This window comes from Aulonocara stuartgranti (assembly GCF_965226115.1).
Source record: "Aulonocara stuartgranti genome assembly, chromosome: 8".
Lineage (NCBI taxonomy): Eukaryota > Metazoa > Chordata > Actinopteri > Cichliformes > Cichlidae > Aulonocara > Aulonocara stuartgranti.
The window spans coordinates 4,644,267-4,671,729 of record NC_138959.1 but is presented as its reverse complement, the minus strand read 5'-3'; the positions used below and the strand labels follow the sequence as shown (position 1 = coordinate 4,671,729).

The 27,463-nt window shown below is 40.4% G+C and overlaps 1 protein-coding gene across 1 annotated transcript; it reads right to left on the bottom strand.

The window, feature by feature from the left end:
• Positions 1-978: 978 nt before the first annotated feature.
• On the bottom strand, positions 979-27,135 carry LOC309713242 (inhibitor of nuclear factor kappa-B kinase subunit alpha-like). Its single transcript, XM_082544686.1, has 22 exons — positions 26,766-27,135; positions 26,227-26,346; positions 25,974-26,068; positions 23,623-23,740; positions 22,789-22,858; positions 22,615-22,703; positions 21,889-21,978; positions 20,547-20,671; positions 20,206-20,313; positions 19,868-20,003; positions 17,914-18,108; positions 16,935-17,037; positions 16,701-16,824; positions 14,922-15,073; positions 14,769-14,830; positions 14,216-14,325; positions 10,747-10,796; positions 10,532-10,637; positions 9,591-9,738; positions 8,929-9,065; positions 5,716-5,815; positions 979-3,989 (listed from the first exon to the last, which is right to left on the bottom strand). Exons 2-22 carry the CDS (start codon positions 26,329-26,331, stop codon positions 3,924-3,926), a joined length of 2,289 nt encoding a protein of 762 aa, XP_082400812.1. The 5' UTR covers positions 26,332-26,346; positions 26,766-27,135; the 3' UTR covers positions 979-3,923.
• Positions 27,136-27,463: the final 328 nt, after the last annotated feature.

Sequence of the window (27,463 nt, the reverse complement as noted above, 5' to 3'; positions counted from 1 at the left end):
TTATCAGTGATGCTGCAATTAGAGAAATGGACACGCAGTAAAAAGCAGCTCAACTCTCGATGAGTCAAATCTGAGGACAAATTAGTCAGCTTAAACGTAAAAGCACAACATTACAGTTAGTGAGCTACATGCTGTCACAGTGTCACAGCCAATGACCCACTATGACTATGATTACTGTGACTAGAGACTCAAGTTTCAGCACAAACAAATACGATCCGCCCTCCTCCTCGCTGAGGAGCAGCACATCTGGGAAGCATTTTCAGTCCGTGGTTACAAAAAGCAAATAATATGGACGCTGCTACGTCAGCGGGGACCACCAGAAGAATCCCAGCAGTACAAAAAAGGGAAAGAAATTAGCAGGAAATTAAATCCGTACATGTAAAAACAAAAACAGAATAATACAATTGAACACAAAACTAATCAACTGATCCTAAGTCTGGCAGCCAAAGCCCTCAGAGGAAAAAGGCATTGTACATTTCTCATAAATTCCATATTCATCTTGTTAATATTTTTTAAAGCTGATGAGTTTAAGCCTGTCTACAGTTTGGGACCACCTGCATCATGCTTCTGATTTAATCAGTGTGTCACGTCTGTCGTCACAGATGCACTTTAGGTGTACTCATCGGATTCCCAAAATCCAGCTTGTTTCACTGCTGTGATCGCTGCGTGATGTATTCGAGGGGCGGTTAAGTGAATCGTGTCGAGGTTGGCTGCTCAAAGTGTCTTGAGAGCAGTGCTGTTGTGATTTGGCGCTATAAAGTTGAACTGAATAGATCAGATTAAACCACAAATTGGATGAAATTATAAACCTCTGCAAGAGTGCGAGGCAGAGGAGCTGAGACAAACCCAAACAAATATAAACTACCGCAGATGGAAATAACAACCTTCTTGTTATGTTGGGTTCAGCCCGCAATCAAGTGTTTGGCCGGGCTCCAGCTTTTCCTCACCGAGTAACTGAAAGAAGCATCGACACAGGAATCGTGCCAAAGTGATTTATTTTATTTCCAGGTAAACATTTGATCTTCATACAATTACATTTCTAAAAAGTGAACATACTTAAACCAGCAGACGGAAACAAAACTCAAATGGAAAGAAACAAACGGAGTTATTTAAATACAAAACAAAAAGAAAATATTATTTTAGCCATTGCACTTTAACTTCATAAATACAAGAAAGTTCATTTCTCTCTCTGGCCCAAAGAAACACGACGTACAGCACATTCAACCCATCGCTCACGGGTTCGATCGCTCCGATTAGAGGAAGCCCGACCGCGTTGCACCAACGTTGTTGCATTCCTGTCATTATGGGATGTCAGAGAGAAACGACTCGTGTTTGTGGTGAGAGCTGAAACGATTAGCCGGCTAGTCTTTATTTGTTTTTCAAGCAAATTAGCCCGAGACGTTCTCGGCTTCCTGTTACTCAGATCTGAGAAAGCGGAGAAACAGGAAGCGTTTCTTCAGCACCATCAATATACCGTGTAACATTATAATAATCACTGCTTTACTCATGGATGAATCAATTCTGGACTTTTAAAAAATAAGGACAAAAACCCCTAATTTTTGACAGATTGATTGTTATGAGGGGAAAACTCGAGCTGAGACTCGCAGACAATCCAAACAAACTAAATGCATCCGATTTGTTTTTATTTCCTCATTTCCTGAATGACAGACTCTGGCAGATGACATTATTTGTTATCACTGAAAGGCTCCAAATGTAACTTTCTCACTGTCAGTAACTTCAGTCGTGACCTCCTACAGGAACGAATGAAAGTAAGAGCAGCTCTGGTTCTGTTTACACCAGTTTTACCTTTTGGTTCTCAAACTGTGGAGTGGGTCCAACTGGTGGGACGCAGAGCATCAGACTATCCCACTGAGCCGACGGCTAATGAAATAAAATTGAACCTGGATCCTGTTTTCTTTACCTGATAAACGTGTTGAGGTGTGCGATGTGACTCAGTGAAGGCTTGAGCTTTACACATGCAATTATTTAAAAATAGAGGAAATGATTTCCACACTCACCCCTGCAAGCCTGAGCCGGATAAGAGGGTAAGATTACTCATTTGTTTTACATTTCCTCATTTTTTGAATGACAGACTCTGGTGGATGGCACATTTGTTATCACTGACTATCACTCATTGAGAATCCTTAAAAATCTCTCTTAATAAAAAGTCTGAATATAAAACTGTTCAAAAACGGCACTGACATTTGAGATGGTTTTCTTTTTGGCCGTATTTGATAAAGAAAAAGATAAATTATCATCTCAGAGAGATCAGAAACACTTGATTTATTTTCTTTTGAATAAATAATTTGACTTTAATCTGTCAAAAATACACCAACAAGGTTTTAGACTTTCAGATCTTTCAAATCCATAATAAGATGAGCAGAATTACCCAATAAATCATGATGTGCACAAAATATTTGTTTTCAGCCTTGACAGGGAGACAAAGATATCAGATCTGCAGTGAAAAAGATTTTTCATGTTTTTGTTAACCGAGCTTTCACTGGACTCGAGAAAACCTAAACTCTCAGACAGACGGGCATCACGAGGCTTTTGCAGAAAATTAAACGTGTTCACTGATTTGGAGGAATAACGGCAATTTCACTCAGAGATGCAAACACGGCCGCTGTGCTGAAGACGGCCCAGATCATCTTAAAGTGGGAGGTCGGCCAAGTGTAAATCGTGCTATTTATTCTTAATCATCATGAATATGCAATTTATTTACTGCAACGGTGACTAAATGTGCAAAGGTTCCTGTGCGAACTTTACTGACATGCAGCTCGGCAGGTAACCTCGTCGATATAAATTGCTCTTTGGAAACGTGCACTTTTAGATTTACATTTTAATCTGAAAATCTGAAAAGAACTTCCTCTGGAGCAGCTCATGCGTGCAGCACAAAGCAAGCCTCGCCATCCTTCACCGTCCCATTAAATCTGCCTCCGCCCTGCAGCCCTCTGGTCTCCTAACCCCGTCCTCTTCTTCTGCAGTGGTTTTACGGCACAGTCTGAACACGAGCCCCACCACCTGCTCGTCTTGATGCAGAATTGATTACAGGATTACTCAGATTTCTGTGGAAACTACGGACTGATCGTTTCAGCTCTGCACGACTATGAATTTAGCGTACATTATTTGCACCCGAACGAGACGAGAAAACCCCGCCTTACATCCATGACGGTTAAAAAGACACACATACAATATACACATCGTATTAACATAATGGCCAGCCATGGGATTTCTGCCTGTAACACTTGTTTTTTTAAAAACGTACATACAGAGAATTCAACACGCGCCCTCAAACGTTTCTAGTAAATCAATCAAACCGACGCTGACAGTTTCTGCTCGCTTTAAATTCTGCAACATTTTTGGCAGCTGGGAACGTTTCACCTCTTCACAGAGAGGACACATGGGAGTATCAAAGTGCTCTTTGCTTGATTCTTATTTCCTCCCCACACCCGCCTTCCAGCGACCCCCGACACCTTCCTGCGTTTCCCGTTCATGCCACGGGGTCAAACGAGTTCCCACGTTCCTGTCGAACGCTCTCCCACCTGACTGATCCACGTCAAGCCCTCAAATGTGGTGCTATAGTTTGCTCCATTTTTGCAGTGATAGTAAAAACCAAAGTGTGATGAATATTGTGCAGCATAAAGAAAAGAAGAGAGAGAGAGACAGCTTCATTGTTTTGTCATAAAAAACAAGCTCAATAATCAAACCTTCCACCATGTGAGACGATGGGAGGAGACAGACGCCGCTGAGCATGCATGAACTCAGCTTTTTTTTTTTTCTTTAAAGATGAGCAGGAAAGTCGTTTTCACGAGAAAATCCCGAGTCCATGTACAAACTGTACTACTGTACTGTTAGACGCCGCTCAGCCGCGTTATCAGCTCACAGTCCTTAGTGTTACTCAGGCGGGGGGTGGAAGGTGGACTTTACGAATTTTGCTTTTTTAGTTTTGTTGTTAAAGTTTCGTATTTCGTCCAGCTCCAGTCTTGGTCCTTGAAAGATGGAAATGGAGGCGTTAGTAAAAGACAACCGAGAATATGTAACGTGCTGAAGTGCAAATATATCTTAATTTCTGAGTTTTTAATAAGTTTTGGATGTTAGTTGCAAACAGTCTCGTTTTACAGAGTTTTGATAACGCTTCACAACAATCATCATTAATAAAAGATAATATGACACCTTAGTTTACAGTTAAATATTATTATAATTAAAAACCTAATATTTGTTAACAATTAATGGTCTAACATTTTGACTTTACAACAATCATCTACAGTCTTTGATAAAACTTTACTAAAAATGGTTAAAAAAAAAATCACTGCTAACATAAGTTGGAAGTGGCAACTTTAAAGAGAGATGCACCATGTTGGGTGTGCTCTGTCCCAATTGTTGCAAGGCTTCAGATCACACCTGGAGCATTTTAGAGTGAGGTCTTTTATTTTGAAAAGCTTTTCTCTGTGTGACCTGCTCTATTGAACTTCAAACAACTTCTGTTGAGAAGCTGCCACTGGAGTGTTTCTGAAACACGCGGCAGCACATTAGTTAGAATTGCCGGCATTAATGCGAGTTGGCGGGATAAGCTTCAGCGCCTGCGTCAGAGCTGAAATGCGACCCAGCGGCGCCCCGTGCATTCTCACGGTTAGGCGTGAGACCAGTCGGACTATAAACGCTACATGTGTTTCATGGAACTGACGCTAAAGGAAACCTGAAGCATAACTTGCAGTACTGTGTTGAGAGTGCCGTTTAGAGTGACCCCGTGAAATGCACGGCTCACTGCACGCATTCATGACCATGACCGGCTTCCACCTGGTGCACTGCGGTGCGTTTCAGAAGCAGCGTTCTGTACTGCATCTCTGAAAATAACCTCAGATCTCAAGATGCATACAGAAACTACAGAGAGAATTTCAAAATAAAAGACCCCTGCTTCCAAAATGCTCCTGGTGTGACGTGAAGACCAGTGAAGAACGGAAGAACACCTGGTGAAGTGCATCATGTTGTGCTCAAACTGAGCTGTTTGTGATGAGCTTGGAACAAAAGTGACTTTTACTGAAAGACGTTATTAAAGTATTGATCAAATTTTGGAGTCAAATGTCAGATTTATGAGTATAAATCAAGCATTATGGCTTCGAATGAACAGCAGTACTTGGTAATGAGAACAGCCTCAAATAATTGATTATCAGCTAGGATAACTCAATATATAACTAAAACATGAAGACATGAATAAATATGATTAATAGCATCCCTACCGTTTAAATAACTATCAATTTAACTATGATTTGTTTTTAAATGTTGGTTATTATAAAGTGTTAGCTTGTCATCATCTTTAATAACTGATAAAAATATAATTCAAAATGTATAATATATATTTATCACGCTAATAAATATTACTATATAATATACAGGAAACTGAAAACTCTGTGTGATTCTGTTTTCTTATCACATCTGCAAACTTAAAAGAAACAAAAAGTTCCTTCATGACAAGACTGAAAAAAAAAAAAAAAAAAAAAAAAAGAACAGCGAGGTCCTGTCCTGTTCTCCTAAATTAGATTAAAGACATGCTGACAGGCCTCAGGTCCTTCACAGATGCAGATAGGAGACGCCTAGTGCGTCTAGTTTCCCAAAGGGAAAATAAAAATAAATTAAGACTTTATGGCTGATTTAAATGCAGCCCTCTCCAATAACAAACAAACCTTAAAAGCAGCAGATAAAAAGCAGCAAACTCACCACTATGCTGTTGGCCTGTTCGTCAGCAGCTTCCTGCATCAGGCTGGTCAGCTGACTGAGGTACTTCTGGTTCTCCTGCAGGAGTCGTGGGGCAGCATCACTGAAGGAAACGCACACAATTCAGACACAATTCAGTCACATGACGCCTCCTTCATATGCACAATGTGTTTACTATCTTGCAACAGAAAGAAGAACGCCCAAGGGCAAAACACAAAGCACTGGCCTACAAACTATATATATGGCAGTATGTTCATGCTTCAGTCATGTGCACAGTTATTATTATACTAACAGTTTAGCTAACACAGGCTGGAAATGTAATGAAGAGAACAGGCTGAAATAATATTTAGAAAAATGAAAAAGATAATGTACCAACTACGAGCATTCTGAAAACACTTTTCCAAATGCAATGCTCCAATGCACAGGATCTTCCTCAGGCATGCGTCTTTTTTAATGCTTCATAAAAACAAAACTATTATGACTCAATTATTGTGCATATTCCAGGTCCCAAAAACTAAGTCCAGCTTTTGCCTGCAGTCCAGCTTGTACAGCTCCCTGCTGGTGAGCTCTCCTCCCAGGTCTGGCAGGTGCTGCAGCTCTGTTTTTTGAGTCATGTGGGTCATTTGAATCATTCTTCATCTTTCTTTGAAGATTTTCTGGGAAAAGCCAGCTGGGTGGAGACCTCAGACCTCTAATAAAGGTAGACCTAGGAATAACTCAGGATCGCCCCAGGTGGAATTGGAAAATGTTGCTGGGGAAAAGAACCTCTGGCAGGAATACATGCTTAGTCAGCTGCCAACAAGCCCAAACTTTAAAAGCAGAAGGAAAAAAAAGAAGGATGGAGGGATTTCATGACACACGAGTCATTCCTGGAACTGTGACAGACATATGACAGGAACAAAGATTGCCTGTGGCATCTTAACTCCTGGGAATCTTCTGTTGCATTGCACAGCTAGTCACAACCTTTAGAGTGTCGCGTTTTTAGAGCTTTTCCAACGCTTCAAAATGACCTGGTGTGCCAAATAAGTGCCAAAACGATCCATTAATAAACAGTTCATAGGGCTTAAAGACCTGAAACAACCATGACCCCCAACCAGCCAGCAACTGGTAAGAGAGACTGAATAAAGCTTCAGTCTCTCTGGAACATCAACAGGGAGTTGATGCACCAGTTAGGAAGGATTCACACGTTCACTTTGGACTAGAGATGGCACGATACCACTTTTTTATGTCCGATACCGATACCGATATCATAAATTTGGATATCTGCCGATACCGATATGAATCCGATATAGTGTTTTTTAATCAACAAAACTGTTTTTTAAAATATCTTGCTGCATTTTGCAAGTCTGCAAGTTCATACTCAAGTTTAAAACAACAACTACACTAAAGCTATTCTGTTATACCTGTATACAAAAAAAATATTTCATAGTTCAGCAATACTGATCAATCTAATAAACTTAAACCTACACCATCCTCCCTATTCTGGTATTTTAAAGAGTACTTAGCGTAAATATTAAGCAACCTAACTAATAGGGTTCCAACTCCCAGCAACAACAAAAATAAAAAAATAAAAAATAGGGAACCACCCCTCACGCGCCACCTCATGATGCTTAATCGACATAATCAACCTTAATTTGATGCAGTGTGAAAAAAATGCACAGAAATCAATTATTTTTCAAGAAATATTAAATAGATTCAACATCTTTCTTCAACAAAATTGCAGACTGCACAGATGGTACCTTCCCAAAGGAAAAAGTACTGTAGCTTACTAGGGTATATATATTAGACTTAATAGTCACTATATACAGTAATTGACTTCTATTCATTTTACATCAAATTAAAACTTTGTGTGTCAGATAATTATTTATTAAAAGCTAGACATTTTAAATGAGAATAAGAAAGAAAAGTATGTCTTTGTGCCCCCTTTTCCCAGTTAATGCCCTATCGGCCCCCCTGGTTAAACTTTGCTAGATCCGCCCCTGCACAGTTACCAGCGTCAGCTACGTAGAAAAAGATCCTGGAGTAGAAAGTAATATTAAATACATTCTAACAACAGCTTATCAAGCTTAAACGTGCTGCTGTTGTTCAGCCGCTGGTTTCCTCTTTCTGGTGCAAAGTGGGCCAAAAACAAAGACGGACTCGCGACAGAAAAGCCGATCAGCTGATCATTTAAGCAGTTTCACGATTGAAGTAGCAGCCGGAGAGCGAGAGGCAGTCGCTCGTTAAGCTTAACGCAGGAATGCTTTACAAACATTCAGAGATGGACTTACACACTTGCTTTACTTCTCTCGGGGATAACTTTGTCGGAGATGAAATGCCGGGTTGCTAGCGAAGCTCCAAATGCTATCCAGACCACCGACAGGTCCCGCATGCCACAGCCGCTCTATCACGTGATGCATACTGCTCTGACATGCTAACGTTCTGAGGTGAGTTACGGCGTGTTGCAAGTTTTGTGAGGTGCTTTCGTGATATTTAATGGATCGGATTACATTTTTTATTTTTCTCCGATATCCGATCCAGTCATTTAGGTCAGTATCGGACCGATACCGATACGTAATATCGGATCGGTCCATCTCTACTTTGGACATGGCGATCTGATCGACTGCATTGATTCAAGCTCCAGCACCACAGCTGGTTAGCTTCAGGTTACTTTAGCTGTACCCATGGGCAGATATGACCTGCACTCAGCGAGTCATCCATCCTCAAATGCAGTTAAAAAAATAAAAAATAAAAAATCAGACAACAATATGAGACATAATGAGGAAAACATACCAACATCATGTAGGAAATGAAAGATATGATTAATAGCTACTGGAACAAAGCTGTTTGTATCGTTCTCTTCTCAGTTTGAGACCGACCGAGTCCAGCTGTGGCTCAACAATCAGCCCGTCAGACCACTCAACAATTTGGCTGAGTGAGTCAAATCATGACCATTTGTCGAGAGAGGAAGATGTCTGTGAAGTCTTTTGTTTTATGTGAGATTTCCTGTATATGAACAGGAAATTACTAAGCTGTTTTTATTCACATATACACATCCACATTCACAAACAGGTACCTCACCGTGTCGACACTTCCTTAGTAATTTGGCACCAAGTGAAATAAACTACCAGCTGTTATCAATGCTGAAGGTGCTTCTGCTGAATTCTATGTTAAAGGAGTGTGAACATCTCACTTGTAGAGCTGACCCCAGTCCCAACACGGCTGAGTGGACGTTACCTGTCATTTGGCCCTGGTAGGGAGGTCAGGGGGTGCGGGGAGCTGACGGGCTGTGCCGACTGGGACCACTGAGAAACCTGCAGCAGGTTGGACGACTCGGGACTGGCTGCTATCGAGCTCCGTGACGAGTTCTGAGCCTGAAGGAGAGACAGAAACACACCGTTACAGGCAGCAGTAAAAAACACGCCTCCCCTCTCCTACAGCAGGAATGCAGGCGGCACACCCTACCGCTCACTCTGTGTTTGGTACTTTATAGCAGCTGAGTCTGAGGAGATCACAGAAAGTACAACAAAGCTCACCACCACTGGGTCTGACAACTGCAGAAAAGGGAATCAGAAAATGAATAAGTGAACTTAACCTATTCCAGGATATTACCAGGATCCAGCTCCAGCAATTAGAGGACTTCCTTTTTTCTTTTCTTATACACCAGTACACTAAATTTATCTGAGCTGGATGCTGATCAGACAAAACTTCTGATATTCTGTAGAATCAGAGAAAAGCTGATGACATTTTATTCTTAGTTGTACATAGTTTTATCCAGCAGTTACACAACTTCCCCCACTTCTTTGCATCATGCCCCACACTACATTTCAAAGACAAATGAAGTCACAAACTTGGAAAAAGTAGACCGGGCTGCTAACGACTGATGTAGATTTACTCACGCAGGCGATCTTAAGTAAGTGCCAGAACTCCCTCTGTCTCTTGATCTGCATCTGCATCACGGTGTTGTCAGCGTCCTTGATGTTCTCCAGAGTTTTGTCAATCCGGGGAAACAAGTCAATGATCTTCTGTTTGCTGATCAGGATTTTACTGTTGGGGTGAGACAAATCAGGGAAAACATAAATGATGTTTTCCACCGTCACTGTGACTCTTTAGACAGACTCAGTGTTGACCTCACACCGGGGATGGATTCAAGTTCTGGAGTAATTTATGCTCCAAAAGTTTCCTCCTCAGCAGGGAGGGAGTAACTGAAAATTCAGGGGGTAAAGTCTGCAGCTTAAACTTTCCTTAATACCAGCAGACGTTTTATGTGTTTAAGAGCCGTCACTTCTTTATAAATCAGTGGGTTAATCTAGGCCCTGTCCTCACATACACGGGATTTTCATCTACACATAAACATTATTTCATGTCACTGAACTTTAGATAAACTCCTTCCAGGGTCAAGATTTCTATAATCTCTATTTCTGTGCTTACTTGTGGGCGAGGAACATGAAGACTTTTCTTGCAATATCAAGGGTGTGCACTGTGTTGTTGTTTGCAGGCTTTTGACTGGTCAACATGAATCTATGAATTGGGGTTATAGTGTCACCTTTTGCTTTGGCGGCACTTGATACTGTTATTTGCATTTTCATGTGGATGGAGATGAGTAGGAAAACATCTGAACCTGTGGATTCAGCATTAACCTGCCCTGAGAGAACATATAAGTTCCTCGAGATAGGTTAAAAAAATAAAATAAAAAATAAAAAAGTACTACAAATATGCATTACTAGTACCGTGGCACTTAAGAACAAATAAAAGTGTATGAGACCACAGATAATTAACAGTAATCAGAGGTGTAAAGCTCAGGGTGAAATCAAACTGTCAAGCATGGGTGGACCCTCACCTGAGGTGTGTGAACAGATCTTTGAGGACTTTGTCTTGGTTCTGGACTGTCTGGATGATGGCCTTCACCATCTCAGAGCTGTCGCAGCTCACATCAGAGTCAGGTACTAACCAAAGGGGGTGGGGGGGGGAGTTTAAACAACACCTCAGTTTAAAGAATGGATTAATTTCTCTTCTGATTTCAGAGTTTTAAATGATCCATTCAACGTTTCTTACCTTTGCATTTCATCTTCAGTTGCTTGTAAAGTTCGATTGCCTTTTCTTCCCTGCAAAAAATTATTTTATCACATTAAAATGTTCTTCTTTGAATTCTGAAGCTAAGCTCATGATCAGATTACTCTCTGAAGTTGCATGTTTAAAAACACCACTGGTATCCTCTCCATATGTGTTGAAGACAGGCACTGGTCAGAACTTTCACAGCAGCACCAAGGACGGTTTTTAATTTAAAGTGGCACGCTTTCAATCCAGTGCATGACGTGACAGCAATTCACAGGATTTACAAAAGAAAAAGTAGTAAACTTTTACCCAACAGCAAACTAGTTTGATCGACTAAAATGTAGAGCAAAGTCTTTTCCCTGTGGAGTGAAGCAAGATGCATACATCCAGGTGAGGTTACACCAGCACTTCAGCACTTCATTAAGCTGTATGAAACTTCAGCCACATCCCTTATCTTCACTGCGATTATGTTTCTTTATTAACTTGGTGATATGTTGAGGTCTGGCCTACATGGGGGTTTCTGCTGTATCATTTACTGAAGGAGGACAGCGAGGCTGTGGTGAACCGGGTCTTTAGACCCTATGTTACTAAAAAGAGGAAGAGCACCGAGCCCATCATTAAGTCTCTACTGTCAACAGTCAACACCAGGATCAGAAACTTTCCCACAGAGCCAAGGCTAACCTGGTGAAAACACATTTTTTAAAGAAGGGGCACTTTAAGCTTTCACTGTGCACAGCTGCACATAACTGCAATGACCCCAGTTAGAGTTCAGCTGGGGCTCGTTACTGCATCTGGTACTTCCTAACGTGCGTTCAGACCAAATGTGTTCAAAACACACAAATATTTCCTTCCCACAGTCGACAGGAGAACAAGGAGGAGTACAACCAACGGCTGGAATCAAGTTACAGTCACATATTTTCAGCAGTTACCACAAAATGCAATAATTTCACTCACTTTTCTCCAAAGCAATCTCCTTTTTCCTTTTCCCTGCTACTATCTTATAAAAAAAATTCGAATAACACAGCTCTGTCCACAAATGGAGCCAACAAGCTTGGCCTTCGTTTATTATCAGCAATGGCGTCTGGAGAATCTACAGACACGATTACACTCATGTACAGAAGGAAAAGACAATGAGAGGGCTTGGAGGAAAATAAATGAAATCCTAGGACTTCATGCTTATTCCCACTGAGTCAGGAGAGTCCACTCTGTGAGAGATTCTGAGGTGGCAGGCTTTGATGACACAGCATGAAGTGGATTTTTCACTGAAGTTGGATATTTGAGCTGTGGATGGGGATTTGCCTCCATTTACATCACCTGACATGTATTCTCATTAACGTTGCTACAGACTTTGTAGTCCTGCATAAACTTCACTTTATGTTTGGCTGAACATGGTTGAAATGATGATGTTATCTCCGGGTTAACCTGTTTTAATTAATTTATTTGTTTATTTTTAGTATAAATAAAAGATTTTAAGCCAATTTTAAACACTGCCTCTCTGCTCCCGACCTCATCTTTATAAATTTTGATGTGACAAGCTTAGTGTCTTCGCATCAGCAAAGCTTTTATTTTGGAGGCATTTTTCCAACCGTAGAGAAACGTCCGCCAGCTGATGGTCAGTCAACATCGAACTGTTTGCTGTACCTTTTCTCTGCGCGTGTTCTCAAGATCTCAAAGTAAATGAACTTTTTCACTGACAAAAATCTGCCAAGCTCATGGTGGCGTGGTTAGTGGTCTAAAGTTGCCTCACAGCAAGAAGGTTCGTGACTCAAACTTCCTGGTCAGCTTCTCATTCTTCACCTTCTTGCCTTTTTAAGTGCTGTTTACACATTTTCCCTGTGCCTGCATGCTTTTTCTCCACAGTCCAAGTTTATTAGTGTTTTCTTTTACTGGACTTGGGTGTAGACCGTGGAGCTCACGTGCCCCCTTTATATGAGTCAGCACAGCTTTTTTTACTGAGATAAAGTCTCACATCATGACTGGCTCTAAAACTCTGAAGTCTAAGGAGCTTGGAAAGAAAAGCGACTGGATTTATTTAAAGGAGAAATAAAAGAAGTCCTTAAATTACCATGGTGATGACTGAGAACTTACACAGTGATCTAAAGTCAAAACTTTAATTTATACTGCTTTGAATCGCTACAGAGTCTTTGTAAAGTGATCCTTTGTCATTTCTGCATGTAGATGTGCATTTTCTCTCTTTAGAGATGCAACATGTGGTTACATCTCTACGAAGGTGGATGTAAGGTTACAGTGTAAGTTATAGCACAGGACATCAGAACAGGTTGTGGTTACAATATACCTACAGTACAGATTTAACGCAGACGTAAAAATTTGCTTGTAAATAGTCTGACTTTTAATACATTGCTGTTAGGAAATACTGTCATCATGGGGTTCGTTTAGATTAACACGTCACCGTCTTTTGCTGCCTATGAGGAAATTCCAAGCTAGTATAAAGTCACAAGCTTTACACAAACTTTTGTGGAATGACTAAAACTTCCTAAAACGAAATAAAACGAATAAAAGTTGCCGCAATGACAAAGACCGGGAAACTTCCACTAACTAGATAAAGGTAATGAACGTATGCAGGGCTTTTGTTTTTCCCCAGTTATTTCGTCAGTTATAAGCGCACAGCTCAGAAACAAACGTGCATGTTGATAGAGGATTTTTAGAGACAAAAAAAATCGGAGTAAACACGTTAAAAAAAGTTACTGGGGAAAAAAAGGAGAACACATAAAAATATGAAGATTTCTGTATAATTAAATATAGATGTCAGTTTCCTTTATGATCACTGTGGTAAGGCAATTGGGAGCATCGCACTGAAATAAAACATATTTGTCCTTCACGTGTTAAATGCCTTTCAGCATTAGTAATGTGTCCCATATTCTTTCACACAATTGTCCTCTTTGTCCCACATTTATTTGTTGCGATCTCGACCTCTTAGTCATGAAGGAAGGTTTTTTCTTCCCTCAATGTTATACATCTGTTTGTTCGTCCAAACAGAGCTGGAAACCTTCTGGAAAAATTCTCCATCATGACATTTATGCACACCACACAACCATCCTTACAAACTGGTGACTGAGTGGACTGTAAACAGGCAAGAAGCCGGGAGTCAAATTTAGATGCATTTCCATGTGCTCTGTACACAAGTCCAAAGCATGTTGCAAACATTCAAAGTACATCAGTATACAGTCAAAGTGTGTGTCATATTTGAAATATTTAGTGTGCATGTAAATGTATTCATGATGTAGGATTGTTTTTGGCACCGTCCGGTCATTTCCTCAGGTGAAGCGGGGACAACCAAAGTGTCAAAATCATCTGTAGACACCATTATGCACACCAACCAAAAAGAATCAAAGGCCAACAAGTGACTGTTACTTATGTCTTTTAAATTAGGTGAAATGTGGGATTTAGATGGCTCTTGATAAATGTCCACAGATTAAATCATCTCAGGTTAAACCCTTTTAATACTCACAGCTGCTCCATCTTGTCTCCTTGGCGTCGGGCATATGGGCTCCTCTGTAGTTCTACTATCTCAGAGTGCAGAGCCATGATCTCATCATCCAAATGGCTCACCTCTGCCACCTGCAGGACAGACAACGGATCAACCAAAGGCTGCTTTCGGAAGCCTTTGCACTGGTAAAAATCACAGTGATTCCTACACGTGTTCTTTATTAAACTGAATTTAATACATTTATCCAGGCAAATGTTTTCATTAGCAAAGTGCTTCGAACTGAGCCTCCTCAGTGACTGTGATCCTGCAGATGAACATCAACTCCACCATCTTGGACTGCAGTAGGTGAAGGTAGTCCTTGTTCTGGTCTGCAGCCCTCACTGTAGGTCAGGGGATCACCTAAGAAGTGACTTTGGAACCAGAAGAACTACTCTCACCAGCTGCAGTCCAAAATGAGAGCAACCTGGTAAACCTACTGCAGTAAACCAGTAGGAAAAAACAAAAAACATGAAAGAGCCTGGACTAGCTGGTTAGCAACTACCAGTCTGTATCTTATTTTTAAGAGATGAGTTACCTGAGCAAAAGCTGCAGCTCTTTCTTCGTTCTCCTGCCAGGCTTTCAGCATCTTTTCTGAGGCTTTGGACAAATCAGACAAATGTGAGCTCACCGAGCACCCTACAACATGTTTACTGAAACAAAGAGCAAACAGCTGCCAGCAAACACTCACATATGCCATAATGCATCTGATCGCTGTATTTTTCCAAGTCATATTGGATGCTACTCTTGAAGAAATCCAGCTTAGCTTTGAGCTGCTGCGAGAAGCCGAACATGCTGTTTTTACACCTGGTCAGGTTGGTGTTGTAGCGGAGGAGGCTCAACCTTGAGGGGGAAGGAGGAGATGGTAAAATCAGAAAGCTCCAAGAGGAAGGCGGAGGACTGAAGAAGACAGGCTGACAGTCCAGCCACAGCTAAAGCTTCCAGAGGAGCAACAGTCACAAGCACCAGAGTGTGAGGAGCAACACAACAGAAAGTTGAATTCAAACTAGGACTCGGGAAGAATTACACTGGAAAATAAGCAGAGCTGAAGGGTGTGTACGACACTACAACTATATTCAGCTGACAACTAAATCATTGCTCTAAATATTCAACCAACAGTTAAATGTTGGAATAAAATTTACAGAAAATGTTTAGATGGGTTTCTTCAGGGCTCAACTTTAAGGCTTCGAGGTAAAAATAATAAAACCTGGACCAACAAATGCAATTACTAAAACTATTAAATGTTTTTTTTTTGTTTACAAAAACTTGCAGATAAATAAGGAGATGCTGGGATTCCTAGCTACTAAGCAGAAGTCGTGAGTGTAACAAAGAGAAATGATTTAAATAGCATAAACAGAATTGAGAACCGGTTTCAGTTTTGAACCCGTTTTAAGTGAGCCACCGTGCTGAGACTCGGTGCCCAGCACCTTATCACTTTCTTTCATAAATGTTGGTGTGTCACATTTCAAAACAATGATGTCAGCCTAATAACAGTTGGCTTTTTGTACACATGAGTCACCAGGAAGTTAATTTCTTTCCTGCTCCATTTCTACACTTTGTCCACACTCAGAAAATAATGCAGGTATCTAAAGCCTGTGTAAGTGTGCTGCTGGATAAGAGCAGAAATCATAATCTATTTTATTTTGGTTAATCTTGATTAGTAATTAGGATTACTTCATAACTTAGTCCACAAAAATATCTTTTTAAAGGAGATTTCTTGGAACTCAATTTAAATAATAATAAAAAAACACCACATAAAAACCATAATTTTGACCGTACGGCCCATCCTTTGAGGGCAACCACCGACAGACGGGAGCAACATGTGGCCCAAACGGCAGTAGGCTCACGTGCACTGAAAAACCAACATAGTAGCCACATTGAGAGAAACAAGGAACCAAGAGTCAACCAATACCTCACACAGCACGTACAGAAGTGGATTATGCAAGAGTAAAAGGAATCTGGATGCAACCATTAATGGTCCACTCACACGTTCACGCACAGTACCCTTATACCACTTTCAGTTCTTCTGCTTCTGCTTTTTTGTTCTGGCTGGTGCTGAACATAATTGTTTAAAATTATGAACTAAAATTAAAGTCTAATATAAACAGAGCTACTGATGCACTACTGATACTGATGAAGTATGGTGTCTTTTCATCCGTAGCAAACACAGAGTATTATTTCCTCCTCAGAAAAGAAAAACTAATATTATTAATTTGATATGAAACTAATATCGGTCGTTTTATTTCTGTGTTTGACAATAACTATTCTTCACCAAAACCACAACATCTGGTTGTACGCTGCTAGGATGTAACATAAAACACTCTTAATGAAAAAGCTCAACTTACACTGTTTAATATTTAAATAGCACAGACGCATAAAGCTGATGTTATTTCTGAATCCTGTCATGGATTCACATTGTAAACCATGATCTGGGCTAAAGCACATCACACACGATTGTTATGGGACTCACATGGCAGCTCTCTGCCCCTGGAAAAGTCTGCTGTAGTCGTCTTTCAGGCCACAGATGTAGCTCACAGCTTCACCCCACACCTTCTTCATCACCACCAAAGGCAGCTGCGTCTTGGCATCTTGCACTGGGAAAATAAAAACCATGAAAGTTTTTATACAGAGCAGAAGAGAGCCAACACTGTCATGTAACAGTCCTTTTCATTTCAGAAACTGGAGTCACTTCATATGAACTCACCAATGGTGTTGACTTTCTCAGGCAGACGTCTGGCACTGAAGGGGCCGGTGTACTTGGTGATGCTCTTATCAAACAGGTAGACAATGTAGCTGTCCCACCCTCTCTACACAGGAGGAAAGAAAACCATTACAAAGATCTCAAGTAGTGTTTTTACAACTCAAGAGAGTGACTTCAAGTCTCTCAGAATAGATGCAGTTAGAGGGAAATGAGTCATGATTATTGATAGATGTAGATTTTTCTAAACACCGTTGCTTGATGTTGTATATGCTCCAATAAGCAAACCAAAACATAGCACAGGTTGTTTTTTGCTTCTTTTTTTTTTGCAGGTAACAGAACGTAATCATGCATGGGTAAAACAAACAATCAAGATTTTCAGCCCTGTGATTTGTGACAGATCGAACTGATTTACAGGTGCTGAAGCAGACACTTATAGGTGTCATATAGTGACGTAAACAAAACCCTAGCAAACCCCACAGTGATTCAAGACTACATCATGTGATATTTATATATTCATGTTGCTGTGATCGTATGGATTATTTATTTATTTAATAAAAAAAAACTTTGGTAAAGCCACTGGTGTCACAGGCCTGAAATACTTTCAGTTTAGTGACCCTCCACCACTGGTACTGCTGTTGGTGCACAGATAAAACACAGCTACATAAAATTAAGTGAACAGATGGACAACACGGCCCTTTGTCACGGACACCTGATGTAGGAGAGACAGGATCAGGCCAATGGATGTATCCCAAAATATAAAGACAGCATGGCCAGGGATAACAATCAGTGAGGAACACCGCCAATAAGCTGCAACTTTAGCTCCTTGGATAACAAGATGAAGATGATGATGATTTTTTAATTCATCAAAAAACTCAAAGCTGTTATGTATGATTATTTTAATAATAAGTTATTGTACATCATCACGTGTGATTTTAGATTTAAAATCCTTTCATTCATCTAAACAGTGGTTAAATCAACGCACCACTCCATCCAGGACACACTGTGCAGCGGGCTTCCTGGGGTCCAGTGACACTCCCGTCTCCTGCAGCAGTTCCTGGTTCACCACCTCGATCTTGGTCTCAGCTTCGATGCGCTTCTGCAGACTGTGGAGACTCTCGTCAGGAGTTAGCTGGAAGGAGTGGACCTGCGCTGTGGTCATGTTCAGGATGTGGACGACCTGAAAACAGAAAACCCGTCAGTATAAACTAAACTACTTCGTGATCTATCATTTTCTGCAGTATGTATCGCGGTACATGGGCCAGCAGAGGGCTGCAAGAATCTAATTATTCTTAATATTGATTAACTGCTGCCTCACCAAAGAGCTGGAATTAATTTATTACTAAAAACTGGCAGATGGGGAGGGCTGTGACAGCCGAGGCCAGCCAGTTCATTTTTATAAAGATTTCAAGTTGTTAAATGTTATGTTTGGTGAAAGCTCTAATGTGTAGCATAAACTGGAAATACTGGAATTCTTATTAACAACCCTCACTCATCCCAACACACTTACACCACTTTCCCACAAGAAGACAAAAGAAACCAGAACATGGATTTGGAGAATTGCTACACAAACAGTACAATACATGTGTGTGCTTGTGTTTTGACAGCATTACTCCACTGAGACTTTTGGCCTCTGTTATGTCACAGAGAAGATGCTTTTAAATGAGGTGGGATTACAGGATTGTGTCAGATATGGGGAAGAATATAAAATCTCCACAGCACTGAAACATTCGAGATTTTGTTGCAAAACCAAACTGAACAAGAACCCAGTGGTCACTGTGAATGAGGCCTGGAGCTCCTTTGCGTAGAAGCAGCCCATCACTAATCACATATTTACGGTAGAGTAGCGAGAAGGAAACCAGAACAAGTGAAATCCTCTGGTCTGGTTTATCTACCTGCACAGTTTATAATGACGTTTGTGAAGGACAATGTACAGACTCTGCATCACCTCATCAATACTGTTCCTAAGTCAGTTTTTCCCTATTACAGGAACTGAGACACTAAGTGGGAGAAAGTAAAGGATGGGTATATAAAAATATGGGTAATCCTGAGCACAGAAAAACAAAAACAAACATTTCCCCATTGGCTAAAAAACAAAAAACAAACAAACAATCAAGGTTTCTATTTCAATATTTCTAACAAGACAACAGAAGTTTCCAGACCAAACTCCCTTAAAAAAGGTTGGCATAGAGTTAATCCCAAGAAGATCCGAGTCCTCAAGTATGGGTCTAAATATGTACATCACAAGTTTGCAAGCTTTACTATCAACATTTATCGCCACAAATCTGTAAAGACCTATAAAACATATTCAAATGACTAAATAACCTTTGAACATGACTTGTACTTCTATATCTATAATAAGTTTTTCTGGAATTTGAAACATCATCAATAGTCAATATTGTTTAGTTTTAAAATTATTTCTGATACTAACAAAACAGAAAAAAATGTGACAGATTTTTAAAAAACGCTGCGTATCTCTTAGCATGTTTAGGCCTCCTTTAAATGTCACTTTGGATTTTACCTGTGTTTGTGTAAACTGCAAAAACCTGCCGTGTGGGTGGTGACCGTTAAGTTACGTACAGGTGACCCATGTTGAATGTGACGTGCGGAACAAATGCAAACAGAGCATAACAATAAAAAGAATTTCGATTTATAATAAATCTTAAAAAGAAAAATAGATGACAATAATTCCTGTATGAGTGACAATGATGGTGCACAGCTTCTTTCTTTCAGATTGGCCCACCAAACATACAAACGCTACAATCAGTCCAGTGAGATTAGCAGTAAAATGCCTAAAAGTAGTGAAAGCTTCGGTGGCAGCTTTAGTATTTCTTGTCTTTATAATTTTAAGATGAGAAAAATAAAACACTAAAACTTTCTAGGGCACTGCGTGTCATTGCAAATTACTGACTGAAGAGCCAGCTCTTCCAGTGCCTCACCTTCATAATCAGTATCTGATCAAGGAGTTCAAAGCACAGGGGTTTCTTGGTTTCATGGTTCACTTGGCCTCCTCTGTGCACTGGATCCCACTTTAACATCAGCTGAAGCAGCGCCTCCATCGGCTCCAACAGCGTCCTGTACAAAACCGGTTAAAACATTTAAAACAGGTCTTCAGGGAGGGTAATTAACAACAACCACAGTTCACATGCTCTCGGCTATTTTGCGTTCCATTTAAATTACTATAGCACAACACCATGAAGAAACTAATTTGTCCTCACAGGAGACAAACAGCTCAATAAAATAAGGAAATGTCTCAGTAAAAATGATTGCAGCTGACCTGCTGAGATTGTTGGGGTAGGGGAGATGTGTGGAGAACTTGACTTCTCCGTTTAGTTCTTCTACTGCCATGATGTCTTTTGGACCTTTATTCCTCACTTTGCTGGCCCTGAAGACAAGATCAGAAAGGATCAATACCAAATTCTTTCAATACAAAGTACTAGAAGTACTTAGAAGATGCAGTTCTCAATGTACCTCAGTCGAATTAAAGCACAAACATGTGATGTAGAATAAAATCTGACGTGATAACAGAGCTGGGCTCCTGCATACTCTACTCAGACATCTGACTCATCTAATTTCCAGTAGCGCATACATTAGTGACACAGACTAGGATCAACTTACCACTGCACAGGTTGCAGGTTGTGTAGGAATGGACGGAAACCGCAACTGCACTCGAAGATCATTGTTCCGAAGCTCCAATAGTCCACAGTCACAGTGTACGGTTTATTCTCAAAGAGCTCAGGAGCCTGGAGAGAGGAAAAAAAACAACAACAGTGTTTCGTGTTTTCATAAAACACGAAGTGATCTTTTTTAAAGACTTATTTGGCATTTCCATCCTTTATGTGACAGTAGAGTCGACAGGAAAGTAGAAAAGGGTGGAAGGAATGACCCACAAGAAATGATCTCAACGTGAATCCACGGCCCTGCAGCAGCCGTGGGTCAGCCACTCATCCAGGTAAACTGTAGTGGAGCCCAGAACCTGCAAATTGGCTATTTTTTTTAATATATATATTAATACAGTCATTTTTATGTATTTAATGAAGCCATCCAAAGTGTTATCTTTTGTATTTACACCCTCAATATTATTTCAGAGTTACAGGCTGACTTTGTACGTAGGGGTGAGTTGAAATGTTACCATTTTTATTAGTTTTTACTTTTTGAGCCTTCATGACATCTTTTTCAGAGAAAGAAACAAGATGTAAAAATATACATAAAAAATAAAATAAATAAACTGCCACTATATCAGGTTAACATCTGATCCAAGTATCACAATCTATAATGCTACAATCTTGGTTTTTTTTCCATAGCCACCTTTGAGCATCAGTATCATGAGATGCCATCATATCTGTAAGAAAACTGCACCAATTCAATGTTTATGACACAGACAAGAGACGAGCATTGCCACCCTGGATGTATGTTATGTTTTCTGATAGTTCACTGGAGAAAAATGAGTTTTTTAAGGGTTATATCACCATGTGGTTGGTCAACAAGTTACATCATATGACAGGTCTGCTTTTTCACCTACAGGCTTGTCTTCTAGCCATGATGTGTTCTAAGTCAAGATAATTTTCTGATATAGTCATATTCAATTATTTAACACTCCTGAATGTAGCCCGTGGCTATGAGCTGAAAAAAAAAAACAATACAGGTGTTCACATTTTTAATTTATTAAAAAACTTTTAGTCCTAAAAAGGTTTTTCACAATTCTTTCAGCAAATCAAAGGGCCTAAAATTATAGAGCTAGTGTCTCGAGATCAATATACTGATGTTATTACAGAAATCAAGCTGCCTATAAAGAGGTGAGGTGGGAGGCACAGATTGATTTTTCAGAATGACCCTGTTCAGTCATTTCTATAAAAAGGTAGAAAGTAAAGTCAAGGATTTAAAATCTATAATTACTATAACACATAGCACATAACATACACTATCTGAGGATAAATAAATGTTTGCTTTAAGTGTTTACCAGGTACTGAAGTGTGCCAACGAATGAAGTGCACAGACTCCCCTGGTCCAGGTCTTTAGCATAGCCCAAGTCGATAATCTTGTGAACCAACTGCAGAATAAAAAAATAAATTAAAAAAAGAGTATATTTCAGATGAGCAGTCAAACAGAGCGGGCTGTGAATGAGAGGGAGACGGGTCTTAATGTGGACATACAAGGAGCAAAGATAGTGAAGGTAGAGGAGTTTAAATACCTGGGGTCAACCATCCAAGAAAAACACACAGTGCACAAGAGAGGTGAAGAAGAGAATGGAGTGGGTGGAGATGGGTGTCAGAGAGGGTTTGTTTACAAGATGGTAGTGAGACCTGCTGTGATGTCTCAAGACTGTGACACTGACAAAAAGACAGGAGGGCGAGGCGAAGATGTTAAGAGCGACCAGGATAGACAGGATTAGAAACAAGTACATCAGAGGACAGCTCAGAGTTTGAGAGGCAAGGCTGACAAGGGATAGTAGATATATTGGATAAAGGATCCTGAAGATGGAGCTGCCAGGCAGGAGGAAAAGAGGAGGACGTCAGACAAGATTCATGGATGTGGTGAAGGAGGACATGTAGAGGGTTGGTGTGACAGGAGAAGATGCTAAAGATGATATGGAGGCAGATCTTCAGTGGCGACTCTTAAAGAGAGCAGCTGAAAGAAGAAGTAGTCAAACAGAGCAGTCAAAAAAAGGGAAGAGTAGCTGGTTTACCTTCCCGTTGATGTCTTGTAGCACAATGTTTTCCGGTTTAAGATCTCTGTGTATGATCTTGTTTTCATGGAGATACTGGATACCGGATCCTGGAGCAGAAGTCAGACTTAATCAAAGCCAATGACATGTTAAAAGAAGAAATGTCTGAATGAATAAGCCGAACAATGCACATACCAACATCATTAAGTAATGAAAGCACTTCACTTTCTTTCAGACCGCAACAGTTTTCAGGTTTGCTCAGCACCTGCAAATCAGGAAAAAGAAATCCTATCAGAGCTGCGGTATTTTTTAGAACATGTGACCAAAGGGTGAGAAATGTTCTGAAATTAAGAAGTCTGATATGATGTGCTTATTTTCAAATTCTATTTATCTTTGTGTGTGTACTTAATGAAATGTATGTCTTATATAACTCACTTTAAACAATCTTGTTGAAAAGTGCTATATAGATAACATCAGCTAACTTCACACTATCACTCCATATATTACCTTCTATATATTGGTCACTGTGTGCAGTGGCCTCTATATTTCACACTTTTGATTTTACTTTATGTGAAATTCAGGAGCGGGACCACACTCCAAACACTACCTGCCTCACACACCTGTTTATCATCCTCTTTTATAGGTGCCAGGCTCTGGTCTTGCTCACTGTTTCTCATTAATCTGTTGCCTTTGTTATCTTTAAACATTTTTTTTTTCATTATATTTTGAGTTGTGGTCAGGGCTTGTGAAATATGACCCTGGTCAGTGACTTAAATCCACATACCAATAAAGGCTTCTGATCCTTACTTTTAGCCTGAATTTATTCACATTTTGTCACACTGGAGCCACAGAAAGCACGCTGAATTTCCTACTAAAAGCTTGTTCGCTGTGCACCCATGACTCCCCACAAAACTATCATTGGACAGAAAATATTACAGCTCTCTGGCAAAGTCTGCTGCATATTTTTTCTGATTTCTAAACTCTCCAAATAATATCAATCCCATCTAAATGACCCCCCCCCCCCCTCACCTTCCTCAGGTCTCCTCTGGAGCAGTACTCCATGGCCAGCAGTGGAAGATCATTTAAGGCTATGGGCTCCACCTCCTCTGGGACCTCCTGGGCTGTCACGATATTGATATGATTTAACCTGAGTGAGAGATATGGAACCACATTACTTTTTAAAGACATCCAGACAGACTTCTGCACAGTCATCCACTGTCTGCATAACAGTGTAACTCATTCTTGCATCTGCAAGCCTGTGGGTTTCACAAATTGATTAATAACTACCAATAACTGTGAAGAAGATCACACTGTATAAAGCCAGAGTTCTCAGAAGGCCCACAACAAGGAACAAGGAAAGAAAGCTCTAGTGCAAACTTAATTTTATCTGTTCACACATTGTGTCATGCTGTCTGCTTGTTAAGTCTAACGTCATTCACCATTTCCTTGTGTAAAACTTCCTTCAGCTCCAGATTGCTCCAGCTACAGATTAGTTAGGCTAATATAAGCACATTATCACCATGGAGATGTCAGATGAGGGTTGAATCACTTTTGTTTGTTGCCAGATCAAAGCGGACATCTCAAATGATTTAATATTCTTGGTAATAAATATCCTAAAAGCAGACTTATTAATTTTTCAATCTGCACTCTTCTTCTTTCGGCTGCTCCCATTAGGGATCGACACAGCAGATCATCTGTCTCTATCTAAAACTATCCCTCATCTTTTTCTCTCACACCAACCGTCTGCACGTCTTCCTTCATTACATCCATATCTCTCTGTGGTCTTGCTCTTTTCCTCCTGCCTGGCAGCTCCACCTTCATCATCCTTTTTTCCAATATATCCTCTATCCCTCCTCTGCACATGTCCAATCCATCTCAGCCTCGCCTCTAACTTTGTCTTCAAACTGCTCAACCTGAGCTGTCCCTCTGATGTACTCTACTCTAATCCTGCCTTTAACATCTTCCTGTCTTTGCTTTGTTAGCTGTAATTCCTTCAGTGTAAAACAGACTTGGAAGCAAATGAGGATCAGGCTACATCAACAACACAATACATTTAAATTCCTTTGATGCACAGCTTGAGCTGCTGTAAATACTGCACACCTTCATCCTGCAGTGTTAACGAAAACCAGCTTAGCAGGTTTCATATCCAAAAGGTGATCCTCAGCAAAGAATCTGTATCACACTGCAATTACATGAATCAGACAAAATGTGGTGCTTAAAGTGAATTATACACCAAAACTTTGAGCATAACCTGATATGGAAGCCAAAAAATTAGTCCAGCCAGCTTTGCAAGGTGTGTCGCGTTCACTGTCGCAAAGCTGGCTCTCTTTTTACCTGGTTAGATCACCATGGTAACAATGCTCACTATGGTTATAAGCTGAACATATACCCTTGAGTTTCGGTTTAAAACTCAGCTTACAGCACCACATTTTCACAGATTTTCCAATTTTCAATATGATGAGTATGATACAGATTAGTTTTAGAGTATTAGTATGCAACTTGCTGAGCTGTATTTCATTGACATCACTGAAAAAAAATAGCATGTATTTATTTGATGATGGAGATAATGCATAAATATATTTTTATGCTTTATAAACATCTGCTCATACATCTGTTTTACAATTCAAGAACACAGATTATTCTATTTTACTTTAATGTTGACACAAAATAAAATAATTTCCACAACAGCCGTGACTGTTATGAACACCCTCATTTTGCAATAATGTGTTTTTAACCTTCTAAGACCTAAAGTGCACATTAGAAATATGTGCGCAAAGAAAGGCTCTTGCAGACACTCCACAGGTCAGGCTTGGTAGTCATGATTTGCAAGTGACTTGGATTAAAGTAAGGATGTGAGCGCCTCACTGTCTCGGATGAGCCCACCCTGGATCCAGTGTAGGACATAGTCAGAACAACTGGAGATACACCAGAATGCAGGAGGGCCAAAACCCCATTCTAGATATTCTGCCAGGGTTTACTTCCCTTGCCTCTTGGGAGCAGTGCCATTTATCCACAACTGGGGTAATATATATTAACTTCTCTCTTGTCCTATTTGCACAACCAGTGATGCATTTTGCCACTTTATTTTTAGTATTCTTTCTAGATCTTTATCCCACACTCATCTAACAACATCTGACTTTAGTAGCCATCGCTTCATTGGTCAAGAGGAATGAAATTTATTCTGGCTAAATCATCACTGCGATCTTCATTATCTCTGACTGGGTTTTCAGGTTTTGTCAAGCCAGGTAACAAGAAAGCTGAACTTGATTCAAATGGCACTTTTGTGTCACCTTTATGACACTAAGAAGTGTTACATACAGATGTGACACGTTTAAATAAAAGCCACTAAGGAAGGAAAATAACAAAAAATAAATACCAACTTTTTCATGATCTGGATCTCTCTGCCCCATCTGTCCCTATTCCTTGGTGTAAGCTCCAGGCGACACATTTTTATAGCCAGTTTTTCGTGTGTTTGCTGCAAAACAGACAGCAGACATCACATTATTATACAAATACAGTCAAGGAAAAGCAGGTGGTGATTACTTCAAAACAGGCCATTTCAATTTCCAGCACCCATATCCTCCTTTCCTAAGTTACGTATAGGGTTAGGAACTCTCCTGGCTGGACACTCACCATATGCTGATAGAGGTAAACATGGGCAAAGCCTCCCATGCCCAGCCTCTCTTTCAGTTCCCAGTCCCCCAAGTTCTGGTTCTGCCTGAAGGGAGGTCTCTCCATTGTTGTTCACGCAGCCTGTACCGGAGTGTGGGAATTATATTTGAGTCACGCGACAGAAACACAGCAGACCCTGTCAGTTTATTAAGTGACTGCGCTGTTTGGATTATCACATAAACCTATCAAACACAGGGGCAGGGCTACATACTGGAATGGCTGCTAGGCTAATGTCAGCGCGATGATTTAGCAGGAAAAACGCTACCACTGACGTTTTGTGGCAGTGTGACACAAGTGGGCTGCCTACTCATAGACAAGACATACCCAACTCAATATACCAGACAACAAGATACACATTTGTTTTTCATATTTGTCAACAAACAAGCAGCTAGCTAACAGCATAGCCAGCCAACGGTAGCCCTACTAGGAAATAGACGGAGCCGGTTATTAGCTTCCTTGCGTTAGAATATGAAGGCTTCTCGGCGCTTTTTGACACTTACCTGTGGTTTCTATGGAAGTGTCATGAGCCGTGTGCAGTAGAAAGGTGTAACTGGAGTGTGTCTTGTTTTCAGGTCAACGCAGCACCGCGACACTGGACTTCCCCACATAAACGTCACCAGAAAGCCCGGCTGTGTCTCTTGAAAATGAAACGAGGGTGCGTTCAAAAACACAACGCCCACTGCGTTCAAAACACTGTCAAGACTGTGTAAAAGCGGCATTGTGTTTATTTTAAGTCGTGTGTTTTTATTCTGGGGTCCAATAGAGTTTTGTTGATTCATAGTTAAACAAAATACATATTTATACTGCCCCAGAGTCTGCTATGCAGCTCCCCCTGTCCAGCATCTCCCCGAACAGCTCCTGGCTCTTAAAGCCCGCCCCATTAATGCCCACTTTTTCCTGATTGGCAGATTTTGCGGAAGCCTACAGTGGAGTGCTTGTGAAATTACTTTTAAAATAATACTGCCATATTGGTCATTCTTCCAGTTATATTAGCTGACTACTGATACATGTGCAAGGTGTTCATTAGTCTGATCTCAAATTATCTGTGACCAAAATCTCTGAGTTACGTTTTTTAGCACTAGAAAGGTGTCTGGTAAGAATATACAACCAATGAAGGTTGGATGGACAGAAACATTGTGATTTAATAAATATTCCAGCTGTAAGTGAGACAGTTGTTTTATGAGGCTTACACCTGGTG

Coding starts and splice junctions, on each gene's coding strand:
- LOC309713242 (XM_082544686.1), bottom strand. CDS start 26,331: ATGGAGAGACCTCCCTTCAGGCAGAACCAGAACTTGGGGGACTGGGAA. Junction 22,859..23,622: donor CCAGAGGAGACCTGAGGAAG/GTGAGGGGGGGG, acceptor CCTGATTTGCAG/GTGCTGAGCAAACCTGAAAA. Junction 16,825..16,934: donor TGAGAAAGTCAACACCATTG/GTGAGTTCATAT, acceptor TTATTTTCCCAG/TGCAAGATGCCAAGACGCAG.